The sequence below is a fragment of the Onthophagus taurus genome, chromosome 7 (genome assembly GCF_036711975.1).
Source record: "Onthophagus taurus isolate NC chromosome 7, IU_Otau_3.0, whole genome shotgun sequence".
In the NCBI taxonomy this organism is placed as follows: domain Eukaryota; kingdom Metazoa; phylum Arthropoda; class Insecta; order Coleoptera; family Scarabaeidae; genus Onthophagus; species Onthophagus taurus.
The window spans coordinates 38,966,797-38,985,159 of NC_091972.1; the positions used below are offsets into that span (position 1 = coordinate 38,966,797).

An 18,363-nucleotide genomic window follows, 5' to 3' on the forward strand; every position below is an offset into this window, starting at 1 on the left:
CTTTTTCATCATACTGTCATTTCACTCATCACCTCATCATCTCACTTACACTATCATTTCAGGTTCGACATTGCCGTTCTTCTCATCATGCACGTGACGTAGATATCACAGATCCAGATTGTCATAGGCTGGTTTCCCATACCAACATCACGATCTTCGCATTAGGATCATCAAGACTTATTACTTGAATAACAAAATATGCGCTATTGTGTGCAGTGTTCCAATGATCGATACTTCTGGTTCAAATGAAAGAAGACTGCTTTACGATTAAAATGATTATGACATGGGGAGCCGAAAGACCACTCTGAGGATTGATACTTTTGTTCCTGTCATGTCTATAGTTATAACCGCAAATGTTAAAAGAAAATCTCTTATCTTGATAAAATTTTATCGTCCATACGCGCCGTTTCTCATGAACCTCTTCAAAGTCTTCAGACTCATTACATCCAGAAGTTCAAGGCTCCTATATCAAAACGGTTTAATGGGTTATTGATCATTTCAAGAAGTCAATTACAGTTTATAGTGTTGTTTGATTTCAACATCAATTTTTTTACACATTTAGTCTTTTAATAAATTGATATTCAAAATAAATAAACGACAATTACCACAAAAACGACATAACAGCTAACAAATAAAACAAACTAATTAACTCAACATAAATGTTATAATTAACTAATTAAAAAAAAATACATTAATTTATTCATTTCTTTATCATCACAATTTCGATATCGGCGACATGTTATAAATTGAATCCCAGAAATCAAAAGCTTCTTTGTCAGGATCAACCCCAACAGTAAAATCGTCATTAATATGCAAATAATGAAGCTTATTTTTTTCAATAGGTTTCCATTCCAGAAATTGATCATCATTCTGAAAGAAATTTGGATTTCCACTTTTTGCGAAATTCGTCCATAATTTGATCATCTGCGTCATAACTTTTTCTTCCACACTATTTTTCTCAATCGGTGGATTTTTAGACATTTTGAACAAATAACACAAATCATCTGAATGTGAAGCACCCGGAAGGTCGCTACCTTGAATTTTTTTGTACATGTTAAGATTTCCATCAAAAGCAAATTTAAAAAAGTAAATGGGTTGATTTGTATTTTTAAAATGTCTTCGAGCGGTGTCTTGGATGACGTAACCAAAAAAATTATCGAGGTAAAGTCGGTAGAATTGTTTGCGGTTTTCAATCGTGGGGGATTTTCCGTTAAAATAAAATTGTTTGGTTTTTTCAGCGATTAATATCGATTCTGGGGAGCCGCGTTTAAATCCTAATGGATGAGGCACTAAAGTTTCAAAATCTGGTAGAATTGAGTTATTTTTGTCTTTTTTTAATCTATTTTTAAGTTGGTAATCAAAAAATAAACCTTCATCTGAGTTATATCCGATTAACATGGGGATTTTTAATGATTTTCCCTCGCTTATAACTTTTCTTGGATCTTCAGTTATTAGAGGTTCTTCTATATTATTGGGTTCTTCAATTACTGGATAAAAATATCTTGGAAGACTTGCTGCAATTCCAACTTTCGCTTGTAATTGTCCCTGGATTAATTTTTCAATTGGTTGGTTTTGAAGGAACTCTAAAATATCTTTGTCAACGCGAGATGTACACCCCAAATGTTTCGCTGCTTCTTTCAACGAATCTCTTCTTCCAATTCCCCAATGACATAACGCCGAACCACTATGAATAATTATTTTATGAACAAGATTTTTGCACTGTGCAAGTAAAACAACGTTATGCGCAATAACTGCACCAGCGCTATCGCCGAAAATAGTTACATTATTTGGATCACCACAAAAAAACTCGATGTTTTCATTAACCCATTTTAAGCCCATTATCACATCACGAAGCCCTTGATTCCCAGGAATTCCTAAACTCGAATCATCTAAGCGAGACCAACCCAATATTCCTAATCGATAACTTATTAAAACCAAAACGATATCTTGTGTCATCAAAAAATCGGGGCCGTAAAATTCCGTTTTCGTATTTCCAGTTGTAAAAGCACCGGGATGGATAAATACAATAACCGGCTTTAATTGGATTGATTCCGAATCGTTTATTGATACATTTCTTGTGTAAATATTTAAATGTAAACAATCTTCACCACCTTCGATTTCTCCCGTGTATAAATTCGGAGCTATACAACAATCTTTTTCGAATGTTGCATCGAATTCATGTTTCCAAGGTATTGGTGGTTGAGGAGCCTAAAAAATAAATTTGAGGTATACTACCCAAAATACGCGAAAAACACGAGGTCAATGAATTTTTATTAAATGTTTTACCTTAAATCTTAATTTTCCTAACGGTGGTTTTGCGTATGGTATCCCATAAAAACTATAAAATATTCCATCTTTATAATTTTTTGATTCTATTCCGCGTACAACACCTAGTTTAGTGCGCACCGTCACAGTTTTCATGTTTTTGGGAAATAGAGTGAATCTAAACTGTTTAGAGTTAGACCAAAGTACAATCTGATGAGTCGTTTGGAATGTATAGCTATTAAATGGTCTGTGTAGGATTCTTAAAAAGCAAATCATGATGGGAAGTTTTTAATTTTACGTGGAAACAGTTGTAAACATTTATACGATTTTTATAACAATTGGAATTGTTTAGACGTGTACAAATAATACCAATGTTTCTTTTTATTTTTTAATTGGATTGTCATAATTGATTTGTTTAGTAACAGTTTTTTAAAATACTGTTTTATACAAGAACTATTAAATAAAAAATTTTTAACATTGTAGTGATTTCTTTTACTTTATTATTATTATTATTGCTGCCGGGCTGAGGGGAGCGGCCCCTCTCGTCACAGCGTCCTATAAGATCTATTATAACTTAAGCCTTAAACTCCAAAGGTTTAGGGCAAATGTAGATGAACCTTAGCATTGCTCCCAGGTGACCTTAGATCCCTTTGCTGAGGCATAAAATCGTTGGTTTAATTTTGCAATGGAGTTTTCTTACTTCTTGAAGTTCTTTCCAGCACAAGGCTACCTCTGAGGTCTCCCATCTATTGATTACCTGTTTTAAGTGTCTTTTTTTTTGTATTCCGGGTTGCAGTCTAACAAAGAGAGTTCTCGCTGCTTGTTTGGCCAGCTTGTCCACCTTTTCATTTCCCTAAATGTCTGTGACCTAGAACCTACTATAGAGTAATTTGGCGAGTTTTTTCTGGTTGTCGGTACATTCTCTGATCACTGCGGATTCACACGTGTAGGCATGAATTGCCTTTTGGGCGGCCCGATTGTCCGTGAAAATGTTTATCGATGCACCTTTCTGTCCCTTTTCTAGGTTCACAACGGCGCAGAAGTTTATAGCAAGAACTTCAGTTTGAAAAATAGTTGTTTCCGAGCTGCGGGGCAATTTAATACAGCTATTTGGTCCACTAATACCTATACCTACTCCGGATCCAACTGTTTTTGAAGCATCGGAATTGAGGCTCACTCTTCGTCCAATCACCCCTGTTTCTGAATATGGTCAAAATTATATTCTGTCAGTATATGGTCCGTTTTAATTTCAGTCAAGTGGTTTAGACATGGATCCTCGAGGATTTCGAGGTGTCTTCTAAGGTTACCCTGCATCAATTTGAGTAACGAGCATGTTTTCTGTGATGAGGCACTTAAAGCTGCCTCCTTTTGTTAATAACAAAAGCCTCGCCCATTCATATTTTGCTGAATAATTCGTACTGTAATACGATTCTTAATTTCGTTACAAATCAATACACTCTTTTATTACAAAAGCTTCCGAAGACCCCGTTTGCGTTTGTTAGTCAGAAGCCTTCCAAAATTTCCATTATGGATGGTTTACAGAAATTAATCTACCACTATTCCAAAAAATTATAACTTGTTAACGTATCCTAAAACACGTCAATAGAGATTCTTTCTTTAAATAAGAAAATCCTTTATTTCTATTTTAATTATACAAAAAACAACTTTTTTAACAACAACGTAAATGATGCTTCATCTTAACGGCTTTTGTGTCTGACGCAACTTTTTACGCTTCTGGTGTTGCCAACCTCGAAATATCAAAAGTTACCAAAAATGGATATATTCAATAACATAACTGATAGAATGTTAAGACACCTACAAATTGAATAGTCTGAAAATATTTACTTCTTGAGATCAATACCAGTTAGTACCAGTGGTATTGTATCGACACTTTGCTATGCGCAGAGGTAACCTGTTAGAGTATAACAGTCTAATAACAGAAAAATTAACATCAACGCAACCAAAAGCGCCAACCCCTAGTATTGCGATGAAGTTAAAAAAGCACACTAACAACCGAACCCTTACCTGATATACTTGTGTAAGAAACCAGTTAACCTTCGGAATAAAAGCTATAAAGAGAGAATGTTGTAGAGTAAATTCACCAGCGATATAATCTATGATCTGTATGTATAGGAAAGTCTTTTCTCAGAAATAAACGAGTTAGAACAGAATTAAGAACTCCGAGATTGGAGACTAAGGCGAGATTCAGGATATTGTGAGATGGGGTAGACAGCACTCAGCGGAGAGATTTTGGCACAACCATTTCCATAGAAAGCCAGATAACTCGCTCGAAACCAGACCACCATAGAAATGAAGAGACAGCTGTCAGTCAACTTTTTAAGAGAAATTTAAGAGAGAGTTTATCAAAACTAATAGATTTAACGGTTAAGAAAGAGAAGAAGATCATGTATACATACATGTTCAGCAATCTCTGACTCGTCGTTGCAAAATCGACAAGTTTGATCCTCAGCTTGCTTAACCAATGTGGAAGAGGCATGGTCGTTCAGGAATCCTGAGGGTGACCTTAGATGCCCTTTGCTGAGGCATAAAACCTTTTTGGTTTTATTTTGCAATGGAGTTTTCTTACTTCTCGTGTGTCTGTGACCTGGCCACATTGACGCCATCTATTGATTAATAAATAAATAAAATCCAAAATGTTTTCTTCTAGTTGGGGTGTACGAACTGATCTCAGATTCCCGTTATTTACATACTTCTGTTTGTAATTTCCTGTCTCACGTAAATGTTTTTCGATATTTAGTAATGTTTTGTCTATCAGGTTGTCTTTACTTACAACTTGTTTCCATAGGCATCTACGATTAATGAAAACATTGCAAAATTAAGGTTATATCTTTTTGCAAATATCTCGAAAACCATGCGTCTAATCAAAAATTTCTATGAGTGAAAATAATTTTAAAATGGAATAGGCTTTTAGAATCGGTTGGATAATTTAAGGGTTTATGACATAATAAAAATGTTACAGGACAATTAATACTATAGTATTCATCCCGTGGTTCGATATTTCCAATAGTGATCTTAAACGATTTCTTATGATAAAATTATTACATATTGAAAATATTTAAGAAAATTTCTTAACATTGAAGGCCAATCTTAGAAATTTATGGGTTTAGATCAAAAATTTTTACACGAATCGTCATCATTTTCACTCTAGTATTTGCGATTAAAATTATGGCACGACTTACAGAAACAACCTGTATATTTGTTATCAGAAAAAAGTAACAAATTATTTTAAGTCAAAACCAATTATGGTTTCTATTTCTACCTATGCCATTGAATTCTTCGTAAAAGGTTGCCCATATAATGTTTTAGTTATAATATAATATATAATAATGTTTTTATCTCCATCTTTGGTAATATGTGAGATTTTTTCTTTCTTAGGCCGGTTTCTCTCATTCGCATGACGTGTCCATACCATATGAGTTGTCTGGTCTCTATTCTCTCCGCTGTAGTGTAAACTCTATTTGTGCATCTTCCGATCTTTCCGAGTTCATTTCACTGTTGTCCAATAGATTTTCATTTTTGTTTTAAGAGCAATTTGATTCGACCATAGCAAAGAATACCTTACATTGTTTTATTTTTCATAGTTGCAGTTTTGGATTTTCCTCATCTTTCCATCTTATTCACATATATTTTGTTTTGTTAATGTTTATTTTCATCACTTCTCATATTCCTCTCTGAGATTCCTTAACATATTATGAATGTCTTCCTAGGTGTTCGCAATAATCACTTGATTGATCATCAATCTTTATCCTCATTCCTGTGTATTTTCATCTCCAGTTTTTTAAAGCTTCTTAGACGTACATTTAAAATGACGATGTCTTCAGTAGTTCACGTAGGGAATTTAAACGTTTGGCAATGTCTTATTATTATAAAGTCCTTTTATCCTTCTATTAAATCCTTTTATTTTTTATTGTTATTATTTTTATTATCTCAATTAACTAGACACGCTGGCGTTGTTAAAGTAATTTTGATTTAACATTGTTTTTTAGTGATTTGTTTTTGTATTATTTTGTGGCACAGAGTTTGTGGGTTCGTCCCGTTTCTGTGCCTATAGTGTTAATAATAATAATAAATAAAATAGAATTGGCGATAGGGAACATATTCGTTTTAATCTTTTTGTCACTGATAATGGGACTGTTACGCTCAATAGAACAGAAAATCGGTAAACTATGTAAAAATAGAAGGATTGGTAACATTTTCTGATTCTAAAATTGTTTAATTTTTGCAATAATTAATATTAAAATTCAAAATCCCCTCTATAAAACCCTCTTCTTCTAGCGTATAAGATTCTCGTGGCATCTCGTTCATGCACCTTTTATTGATTTTTATTTAAACCAATCGCGTGCGAAACGATGGTGACGTATCCAAAGTTTTTCAAATTTTCATTTTTTTTTGAAGCACTAAAGCCCCATTGGAAAAATAAAAAATTATACATAGAAGTCTGCAATTTTGCTAAATTATCGAATAAGTCAGTCAATAAAAAAAATGTGTGACGGCCCATTGTTTAGAAATTTTATTTCTATCACTTTGAGGATTCTTATAGATGATTAGGATTGTGCGTATGTTGTATATGTATATCTTTAATAATAATAATAATCCATGCCTCTCTTCGTCAAAATTTCAAACATTTTTCTAAGAGTACCATACGATCATCGATCTGGAGTAAGTTTTGGGATATTCGCTCTCACTTACTTGTAAGGTAAAAATCTTATCTACAGTATGTCCCCGGATCGAATTACAAAGAGGAAAAAAATTTTTGTTACTGATTTTTCAAACTTATCTCAGCATAAATAATACGTCGGATATGTTCAAATTACTAAATCGCATCAATTTTATACTCTAACTATAAAAGTTAACTAATTATTCCAATTTTTATGTAAAAGTTGGACTTTTTTCTAAATTGAAAATTGAAATTGAAGTTCAATTTATGATATGTAACCATAGAAACCATAAAACTTACAACTTATGTTGGTGAGATTAAGTCTTTTCATGCGATGTTAACCGTGAAAGAGAGAATTTATTTAGTACTGTATTATGGTACTAGTGAATCATGTTTTCGTGTAGTTATACAAAAATTCTAGCAAAAATATCCGGACACAAGAATATCTCATGTGGAGCTCGCAAACTGATGACAAAAAAATTGGAAACGGGTTCTGTATTATCCATAAAGAGGCAGATAAAGAGACTAAATGAGGAAGACGCTGCCTTTCAGATAGCTTTTCAACAAATGACATTGTTTCTTCCCAGCATTGTCGTTATTGGAGCGATGTAAATCCAATTAGCCTTAAATTTTATACGGTCAATGTACTTTCAGTAAGACAGTTGCTCAGCTTACCATTCACACATTGTGCCAAATGGTTAAATTTACAATTTCATCAAAAATGGATTGAACGAAATGGTCTTATTTGATGGCCAGATCTTACAATTATGGATTTTTATTTTTGGGGATTGAACGATTGAAATAAATTGTTTACAGTGAACCATTACAAGATGATGCAGAACTATTAAAACTAGGAATAATTAATGCGATTGAATCTCTCCCACTGGCGGAAATTCGTACTTCTTATAAAGAATTTAGAACTCGTCTTCAAATGTGTGCCGAATTGGGAGTGAATTTGTTTGAATGATGCAGAACTATTAAAACTAAGAATAATTAAAGCGATAGAATCTCTCCCACTGGCGGAAATTCGTACTTCTTATAAAGAATTTAGAACTCGTCTTCAAATGTGTGCCGAATTGGGAGGGACTTTGTTTGAATGAGGATTTGTTCACTTACAAATAAATAATATTTATTACTTACATAGTGTGTTATTACATAAGTTTACATTTAAAATATTTTATTCTATTAGCCATATTTTAATTTGATTTGTCCGTATATTTTTCACTAGCATAAGTTGTAACTTATATTTTATTTTATTGGTTTCTATGGTTACATATCATAAATTGAACTTGAAAAATTTTTAATTTATTTTTAATTTAAATTTTTATTCTACCATCTTCTGGTTAAGCTATCTATGAGATTATTACTATGGATACGGCTATTTCACGCGCTCTGATTGGCTAGTACATGGGTTTATCTATAAGATAAATTTAACTAAAAGATAGTAGTAATGGACCTTAGTGGTTTGAACATATCCGACGCATTATTTATGCTGAGATAAGTTTGAAAAATCAGTAATAAATTTTTTTTCCTCTTTGTAACTCGATCCGGGGACATACTGTATACATGATCTTCCTGCATGGAAGCCGCTTCTCCTATTTCTTCGTTATCATATTAAACCGTTCATTTATAAGTTTGCCGTGCACCCTTCCCATCGAACTAGTAACATTTATTCCTCTATACTTTCCGCATTCTCTTCTACTCCCCTTTTTATATATTGGATTTGATGTGTGCGAATTCGAGTCTTCTGGAATGATTTATCCCTCTATCAAGCATTTACATAAGCACGCAACTGGAATATTTCCAGACTTCGGGGCTTTACCGTTTTTCTATTCGTCGTTTGAATTCTGGCCTGTCTTTTGTAAGCAGTTTTCTCACAAACACCTTTTTTTATGATGGTTTACGTTCAATAATCCATTACTACTCAAAAAGTATAATAGATAGAGTAGACCATGATAAAAACAAAAATGGTTCGTATACTTCGTATAGATTCATGCAAGCACAATTCAAAATCAATTACAACGAAAATTGCTAAAATCTCTAATGCAAATTGCATTAAGTAATTTATCGTTTCTTATGGACTATAATCGAAAGAGCACTATAACACCCTCGAAAATTATTCGCATTGTACCAAGACTCTTCTATCGAGATATTTCCACCTTCCTCTTTTTAAAATCAGTTTATTCTAACTGAATACCTCCTTGTATTTGAAATCCGTTTCTTTCACCAACACATCATGAAACGAAAGGGCAACCTGGACAAACAAAGAACATCTCTCACACCAATTCCCAGAGGCCTGAGATCCACTTAACCACCTTGGAATTTACGAATGGGTGGCGGTTGAGTAACTTTTAACGTTACTTCTCGGCAGAAGGGTCTTCCATTTTCAAGACATATCCTGATCGATCCCAAAGCGCACCTATCAAGGGTAAGAATAGTTCAAGCTCCAGCTAAAATACGACAAACACGTATCGTAATGTCTGAGTTATTCTACCCCAATGGAAATAATATGAATATTATATACGGATAGATTACATAGGCCATTTGCACCATGGTTAACGGACACAATAAAACTAATGATGTCGCTGAGGGATAGAGCCTTATCTCGATATAAAAGAACTAAATTAATAGCGCACTTCGACTACTACAAGTCCTTACGTAATTTAACGACTTCTGCAATACGACGAGAAAAGAAATCTTTCTTAAATAGTACATTTGTGACTAGTGATGTAAAGAGTAGTTGGCGGCTGTTATCCGAGTTGCAGATTGTCAACAGGTCCAAACTCACTGTTCCCGCACATTTAGATGATATTGGAAATATTAATGATTATTTTGTGAATTCTGTTGGTTATGCTGATGTGGATGATGATTTGCTCACTTTTTATGGTACAAATATGCTTTTCCCAAATTCCCATGAGAGATTTTCGTTTGGACTCAGTGACACCCCTTCGATCATTAAAATTTTAAATGGCATTAAATCAACATCTTCTGGTATAGACGAATTGAACATCACATTTATAAGAATGTGTCTCCCTGAAATATTGCCCTACATTGTACATATTATAAATACCTGTCTTGAACAGTCTATTTTCCCGGAAGCCTGGAAGATTGCTTTGGTAATGCTGTTGCCTAAAAAACCAAATCCAGCAGTAATCCAGCAAGTCCAATTAGTATTTTGCCAGTTATCTCAAAAGTCCTTGAAAGGTGCATGGAGGTCCAATTGCGTAAATATATTAGTGATCATAACATCTTGCCCACCTCTCAGTCTTGTTTTCGACCTAACCATAGCTGTACAACGGCTCTATTAAAGGTAACAGGCGATATTATTAGAGCTCGTGATGGCGGTCTATGTGGGATACTTGTACTTCTGGAATACAGTAAGGCCTTTGATAAGGTTAACTATTCAATGCTTTTAGCTCTTCTGCGCTATGTTGGTCTGTCCGACTCAGCGGTTTTGCTTTTGGAAAGTTTCCTATCCAATCGTGCTCAGATAGTAAAATTGAACAATGTATCTTCATCATCACTGCCTGTGGGAGTGGGAGTGCCACAGGGGTCTATTCTGGCTCCTTTATTGTTTTCCTTGTATATGTTACAGACCATATATGTAAACAAGACCGTATACAAAAGGACTAGTCGATATGTAAATGGACTGAAATTATTAGTCTATATGTGTAAGAAGCTTGTTCTTTAATAAACGGACTAGTCGGTTTGAAAAAGGACTAGTCTATTTATAAACGGTCCATCTGCAAATAGACGATATACATATTACTGTAATATTTTAAACAAAGAAAAAAATGCATTTTTTATTTATTTGTACAAGTTAGACTATTGTGACATTTTGAGTTACATAATACATTATTTTTTCGACAAGCACATTTATTTGACTGACATTTAGTCTTACAGTAACATTTTTTGAAACCTTGCCCATGCCCAGTAGATTGACTTGTAGCCACCGATCTAAGAGAAACTTCCTTATCTTTGGTGATTTCTTCAATTTCCAAAATGTTAGCAGGACATATACTAAATTCTGAACGACTGTAGTATTTTGAAATGACTCCTACTTTTGTACCCAAGCGGTAAAAACCATCTTCTGTAGCTTCTAACACTACCGCTAAAACTGACCGAGCATCTCCCCTGCCACGATCGACATCTGGAACAGGAATCCTCACAGTTGATCCAATCTGTGGTTTTGGATGGGTGCTATCTGATATTAATTTCATTCGTTTTGCCTGAGCTTGTAATCCATCATAAGCGCCCTTTCTGGCATTTGCTATGTTTCTGTTTCTATTGCAAAAATTGCAACTATTTTCCAAGGACGTGCTCTCAGCATGTGAGGCATCACGATTAGTGGGATTGAAACAACTACCGCATATTTCATACGAGAGTGTTTGAGTGTTATTGTTATTTTCTAGTGGTACATTTTCGGTCGTTGCTGTTTGGTGCAATTGGGATTGTCCGGTTTGTGTGTTGTCAGTAACAACCAACGTAACCACTTCTTCTAAATCTTTTTCTGTTGAAACACCTTCCAGCGCTGGTTGCTCTGTTTCCAGTTGAACGGTTTCTGTGTTTTCAATCAGAATAGAATTAATCACATTTTCCAGATCTTCTTCGGTTGTTACGCTATCCATTGCTTCTAATGGAATATTAGAAGTTTTTAATCCAATTTTCGGTTTGTCCCCGAACATGGCCTCATATGGAGCCCTTTTTATTCCAGAGTGCAAAGATGTGTTCTTCATAAATTGTATGAATCGTAGACCTTGACTCCAATGCTCTGTTTCGTTTTCCAACATCCAAGTTGTTAACATGTTCTCCACGTCTTGATTAGCGCGTTCGACACTACCCTGACTTTGACTGTGACGCGGTTTTCCATGGACCAGTTTTAGTTCAGGCCACAAACTTTTTAATTCTTCAATAATTCTATTGCAAAATTCGCGTCCATTGTTAGATTGCAAAACTACAGGAGCCCCAAAAGTGGTAAAGATGTCTACAAGGTGGTAAGCGACTTCTTCTGCGCGTTTACTTTCAAGTGGTCGCAGAATAACAAATTTTGTTAAGTGATCCTGGTACACCAGGACAAATCTGTATTTACCATCAGCATGCGACTGATAATCGATTAAGTCTACTTGACATCTGGAATTCAGATCATTGAAGATCATCGGTTTTGATATAATTCCGTTCTTTTCCCTTTTTTGTTTCATTTGACATGGAGCGCACAAGTTAATAAACAATAAAATTTCAGTACGCACTATATTCTTGTATTTTTCCTTTGTTTTTTTCATCATGCGATCTCTACCACCATGACCTGCAAGTAAAAAGTGATTTTATTAATTACCTACTCCATATATGACTCCAATTACAAACATCAACTAAATCATTGTTAAGAGGCACTATCAGTTTTTCTACCCCCTGAACAGATAACACATCATAATGCTTTAAGAGCCAGTGCATTCTTGGACTTTTTTTTTTAGCAGCCTTAGCAACTTTTACTTCTTCAATGAGACTACTATATTTTTCTCTCGTTAAGCCGCGGTTATTATCGGCAACGTCTTTTCTTCGTTCATATAGTTGTTCATAAAACCTATTTTATTTTTTTAATTTTAGGTTATATTACTATGTAACAAGTAACTATAATATTAACGTACCTTTGTTTGTGTAATTCCATTGTGGAAATCTATTGCATTAAACAGTAAAAACGTTTAAATTTTAACGAATGTCACCACTGTGCTTATTTTGCTGCAAAATATTTTGTAAATTGGAGCAAAACGAGACAAAAACTAAACGGCAACTAGACACTTGCGATTGAACATACAGTCTAAATTACGGTAGTCCGTATGTAAATGGTTTAGTCCGTATATAAAATACCTCGTCATTTCCATACGGTCTGTGACATCTAGACCGTATAGATACCGCCTAGACCGTATACTTACGGTCTGATTTCATGTACGGCCTGTAACATATACATCCCAGTTGCCTAAGTGCATTCAATATTCGTCGATACACATGTACGCAGATGATACCCTAATTTACATAACCTTTCCAAAGGAACACCTCGCTTCTGCTTGCTTAAAAATAAATGCAGATCTGAACGCTATTTTAGATTGCTCGCACAAGATGGCACTAACTCTCAATGACACTAAATCTAAGGTAGTCATCTTTGGTAACTTGGACTCTGATAGTGTCGGTATATTTTTGGGTGGAGAGAGGCTGGTAGTGTACCCTGAGTCAAAAAATCTGGGTGTGCTTGTCGACAGCAATCTGCGATTCAGCAGTCATGTCACTGCTTGCGTGAAAAAGGCATATGGTGTTCTTAGATGTCTCTATCAACACCGACACATTTTAAATATAATTACAAAGAAACGTTTGTGCGAAACACTTGTTCTGTCAAATTTTGTGCATTGTGCTGCCATGTATGGTCCATGTTTAACTGGGTATGAACTTTATCGTATTCAAAGGGTTTAAAATAGCTGTCTTCGTTTTATGTATGGCGTTCGTAAGCGTGAAAATATTAGTCCCACATTGGTTACTGCAAAATGGTTAAATATCAGAAATAAATTCAAACATCAGTTCTTGTGTCTTGTGCACAAGTTAATTACTACGCGAACTCCACCTTACTTATATAATAAAATCACCTATAGGACCGATGTTCATAACTTGAATCTTAGACATAAAAATACTATCGCCATTCCTGCTCACAGGAACGCTCTTTTTAGGCGCTCTTTTTCATATAATGTGGCCAAGGAGTATAATTCCTGTCCTCCTGAATTTAAAAATAAAAGTCTATCTTTTACTAATTTTTTTTTACATGAATCGTGATCACTTTCAGTCTAGTATATGTGGTTAAATTTGTTCCCCGAGTGACCGAAACACCCTGTAGAATGAATTTTTCATTTATTTTTTTTTCTTTTATATTATTGTTTAACTTTTTTATGTTGGTTGTTGCGGTCAATAAAGTACTATTATTATTATTATTATTATTAATAAAAATTTACCATGATTTTTTAATTTTTTTTTCTTTAAATTTTATGCTCAATTTTTTTTAGTGCGCATACACCCAAATATCTAAAAAGGATACAAGCTTGCAAGCTGTGTGAAGCTGGAGACGCATCAGGTGGTTGCTTCAGACGCGTCGCGACGCTCACTTGTTACGGAGTTCATTTGTCTATCTCGCGAAACGTCAAGTTCACGGCTACACGCGTTTGTTTACAACTCACGTCGTTTGTTTTTTATAATTCAATCCACAATTTAATTCGTAACATATTTTTAAAAAATGACTTTAATTTGTTTGTTAATAAAAGTGATTAAGTTTTAAAACTTTTAATCTCTTTTTAGGTAAGTTTAAAAAAAATTTTGAGTGCATAAAAATGAAATTATTATAGGAAATCGTTATTTTTTTATTTTTCTTTACACACCATCGGTTGTTAGTGCGCTCCTCTCATTCATGATTCATAACATTTTTATTATCCAATTGTCATTTCCGAGTCAGCGAGCAGAAGGGATTTTTTCTGTCGTTCGTCGAGGATGTTACGTCCTATGGCAATAACTTTCGTAAGCATTCCCCTGGAAATCCTCCTGGTATTCGTTTTTAAATCGACCGAATGCTACGGAAATTATCATTCAGTCACCTTATCGACTGAATCCACGGATCAGTATCGATATTACAACGTTGGCGTCCTTATGGCGTCGCATCTGGATTCGCCATTCGATCTGGAACGATGCGGACCAGCAGTGGACCTTGCCCTTGAAGAAATCAACGACCGTTTTCTTGCACATCACAGGATCAAATTACGTAAAGTTCAAGCAAGGTAAGAAACATATTTTCAAAGTCATCCATGAATAATAAATTAAAAGGTTTTTGGTTATTAATGAGTGGGGATTGAAAGGATTTATTTTGGAGGACACTTTTGATCATGAGAAGAATGAGTTTCTATGACATTTTATTGATGGGTATTTTGTATAATTAACTACGTGACTTACTTTACTTTAATAAACTTGAAACGTTACCACCTAATAAGAAAAAATGTTGCATTCTTTACCTTAATTAAAAAATACACATTTTTTTTAACTGAGGTCAAATAGAATGAATTACTTCATTCAAAAAATAAATTGTAATCATGGAACGTTGAAGATTTTATGAGATGAGAAAAATTAAAATTATAATAAAAGTTGAATTGGAGTTATGAAATTTTTATGAACTGCACTAAAAACAAGATTCCAATAAAGAATGCCAATTTGGATGTGAAGGCGAGACAAAGAGTTATTGGTAGTGAAATTTAAAGTACCCAAAAATGGATAAAATTGCGATTAAAGTTTAATATGATGAAATTTTCAGTAATCATAATAAAGAGGACGTGGATTTCAATAAAAAAGTACAAAGTCGGTGTAAAAATTGACATAAAAGTGAGTTAATAAATAACTTTTACATTTAATCATTTAAACGCAAATATCTTAAGAATTTTTATTATTTGCTATAAATATCTTTAGAATTAAAGAAATTAAAAAGATAAATGTAATTTTAAGGAATTTATTACCTGCAATTAACGCCCTCTAAGAGCAACCACAAAATAATCTCAAAAATGGTTTTTGTCACATAAAAATACATATATGTTCAAAATTTGGAGAATATCTTATGAAAACTTACAGAGTTACCTCACAAAATACTTCAATTTTTATAACTTTTACATTCAATCATTTAAAGGCAAATATCTCACGAATAGGTTAGGTTGGGTTGGGTTGGCTCAAATAATTCAATAAATATAAATTTTTTTATTTAGACCTGAATTTGCAAAAGTTCCACCATCACTATTCTTGTAAAGTGCCAACAAGACAATAGAAAAAATTCTTTTCGTAATTATAAAATAACGATTCGTTATTATCCGTAGAGACTTTTGGATCTACTTCAATTTGGTCTAGAGATGGAAAATTCTCGAGAAAAGAAATAGGAGAATATTCTCAATTTTGAGAATTTTCTGAGAATAAGCTGGCATGCTTCATATTTATAGGATTAATTACTATAGAGAACTTATTTGTAATATTTAGAATATATTTGACGTAAAAAAATAATTTATTATTAATTTTCAGACAGCTCTAGCAAAGGTTCCAAATCACTACATCCAATCATTTCAATATCAAAAAGGTCTTCATTGCCTTCATTAACCTTTACATTGGTGGCAGAATCTAATAATTTTAAATTATGAGCAATGAAAGTTATTCCACTAGCTCTAGCCATAAGACATGAGATTTCTTTTGGCAGTGTGAATAAAGCTGCAGGTGCTGAAGCTTCTTTCTGTTGCTGCACTCGACGCAGACAGCATTCCACTATATAACGGGATGTCGTTTTTCCACTCATTTTAAAACATATGGTTTACCAAATAACCCTTGTTTAGATCGACTTGACTCATCTTGACTTGTTACAGTAACCATATTGTCTATAAACTCTGTTCCTTGTAATTGTTCTTCTCTATTAAAATGAATTCCATTAAAATTTGGATCTGGAAATATTTGCAACAAAAATTTTTTTTTACTTCTCTTTCCTCTTTCCCACTCATAAAAGCATTCAGCTACTTGGCTTAACCTTGGTTTATCTCTTTCCAGTTGGGTTATGTATTTAACAATAGGGTTTCGTAGGTAATAAAAGTTTGAAACTTTTACCCAAAAAATATCCTCATCCAATATAAACTTTGCAACTTGTTTACTGAGTATATCTTCAACTATTTCACAAACTGGTACAATTTTAATGCTCGATAATTGATCGCCATCGTGTTTTCACGGGTAATTTTAAGAAAATGGCTGCTTTGCTGTCATTTCTTTAAGTTTGCATTTTTTTGAAAGGAGACAATACAATGTAGGTATTGTTAATTTCTTTGATGACAGCCTTAATATTTTCCATAATAGTAGACATGGTTTTCATTTTTAAAATGTCTCCAGTTAATAAATTCAGTGTATGAGCAATGTATCCATAAACAGAAATATGTTTGTATTTTTCATGAAGTATATATTTTGCTTTAATGATTGCACTGACATTGTCAGTTACTATAGCAAAGAATTTTTCAGTACCACCTTCTCTCAAAACTTCATCGATATTTCAGCAAAATATTCTGCTGTATGTCGACAAATATTTGTTGGCAAAGTTTTATAAAACACAGGGTTTGGTGTATTTAATGAAGGTAAGTATGGATTCGTTCCTTTCACCATCACACTGTAAGCTAAGAGCATTCGCTTCTCCACTTTTCATTTTAATATCAACTTTTTCATACTCAAAGTCTAGTTATTTATTTTCAACAATGGCAAATGGAGTACCTTGTTCAACTTTTGATGAAACATCAATAAAAGCATCGAGTGTGGAACTCTCTGGTCTGTTAACTTCTGATTCTGATGTTGATGAATTCACAACCATTTCATCGTCATCTAAAACTAAAATTTACGAAAATAATTTCCAAAACCGTCCGAGTTTTGTCAGGATTGACAGAGAAAGCTACCATACACGATGAGAAAATTGCCTCGGACAATTTTCTAGTGGATAATATTTTCTAGAATATTCTTATGAGAGTATTCTTCTCTTTTATCTCTAATTTGGTCAAGATTCCGTATCATTTTCTCTAAATCTTCTTGAGTATGAACATTTCTCGTGAATTTACTTTTTTTGGTACAAAAATTAATTTAAAAACGAAAATAAAGAGCAGTCTTTTGTTCTATTGGCTTTCGTTCTCGACATATCCCCTTTTAAATCCATCAAAATCAACGTTTTTTGCAAAAATTGAGAGTTTCAAAGTACATATCTCAAGAAGAAAGGATGATATGAAAAAATGTTATTCTTATCTTTCGATTCAATAATCATTTTTCTATATCACTAGCATATAGGATTTTCTTTAAAGGTGATTGTTAATAAACACCATTCGAAAAAATGAATAAGATCGTGAGTTTTATGAGGTTAACTTTTATTTTTCTCATATTCTAGATCATTAACAACATTTTTGATTAAACATTAATGATGTTTTTCTGGTAGAAAAATTAATTTAAAAACGAAAATAAAGAGCAGTTTTTTAACCTATTGGCTTTCGTTCTCGAGATATTCCCTTTTAAATCCATCAAAGTCAAAATTTTTTGCAAAAATTAAGAGTTTCAAAGTGAATATGTCAAGAAGGAAGGATGATATGAAAAAATGTTATTCTTATCTTTCGATTTGATAATCATTTTTTTATATCACTAGCATATAAGATTTTCTTTAAAGATAATTGTTAATAAACACCATCCGAAGAAGTGAATAAGATCGTGAGTTTTATGAGGTTAACTTTATTTTTTTCATATTCTAGATCATTAAGAAGATTTTTGTTTAAATATTAAGATGTTTTCTGGTAGAAAAATTAATTTAAAAGCGAAAATAAAGAGCAGCCTTTTGTCGTATTGGTTTTCGTTCTCGAGAT

The 18,363-nt window shown here is 33.3% G+C and overlaps 3 protein-coding genes across 4 annotated transcripts in view; 1 reads left to right on the plus strand and 2 right to left on the minus strand.

The window, feature by feature from the left end:
- Window positions 1–645: 645 nt before the first annotated feature.
- On the minus strand, window positions 646–2,492 carry LOC111413917 (juvenile hormone esterase-like). Its single transcript, XM_023045066.2, has 2 exons — window positions 2,287–2,492; window positions 646–2,208 (listed from the first exon to the last, which is right to left on the minus strand). The coding sequence occupies exons 1-2, from the start codon at window positions 2,419–2,421 to the stop codon at window positions 715–717; spliced, it is 1,629 nt and encodes a 542-aa protein (XP_022900834.2). The 5' UTR covers window positions 2,422–2,492; the 3' UTR covers window positions 646–714.
- An 8,271-nt stretch (window positions 2,493–10,763) lies between these two features.
- Window positions 10,764–12,605, minus strand: LOC111414155 (KRAB-A domain-containing protein 2-like). Its single transcript, XM_071197567.1, has 4 exons — window positions 12,586–12,605; window positions 12,301–12,521; window positions 10,845–12,245; window positions 10,764–10,768 (listed from the first exon to the last, which is right to left on the minus strand). The coding sequence occupies exons 1-4, from the start codon at window positions 12,603–12,605 to the stop codon at window positions 10,764–10,766; spliced, it is 1,647 nt and encodes a 548-aa protein (XP_071053668.1).
- Window positions 12,606–14,082: 1,477 nt separating this feature from the next.
- The window catches only part of LOC111420629 (atrial natriuretic peptide receptor 1), a 57,231-nt gene continuing 52,950 nt past the window's right edge, over window positions 14,083–18,363 (plus strand). The window contains exons 1-2 of one of the 2 annotated variants that reach the window (XM_071198120.1): window positions 14,083–14,272; window positions 14,427–14,745. In XM_071198120.1, coding sequence (XP_071054221.1) covers window positions 14,462–14,745 — 284 coding nt within the window. In that variant the 5' untranslated portion in view covers window positions 14,083–14,272; window positions 14,427–14,461. Of the gene's footprint in view, window positions 14,746–18,363 lie in introns of both variants that reach the window. The other variant, XM_071198119.1, reaches the window with a different exon arrangement.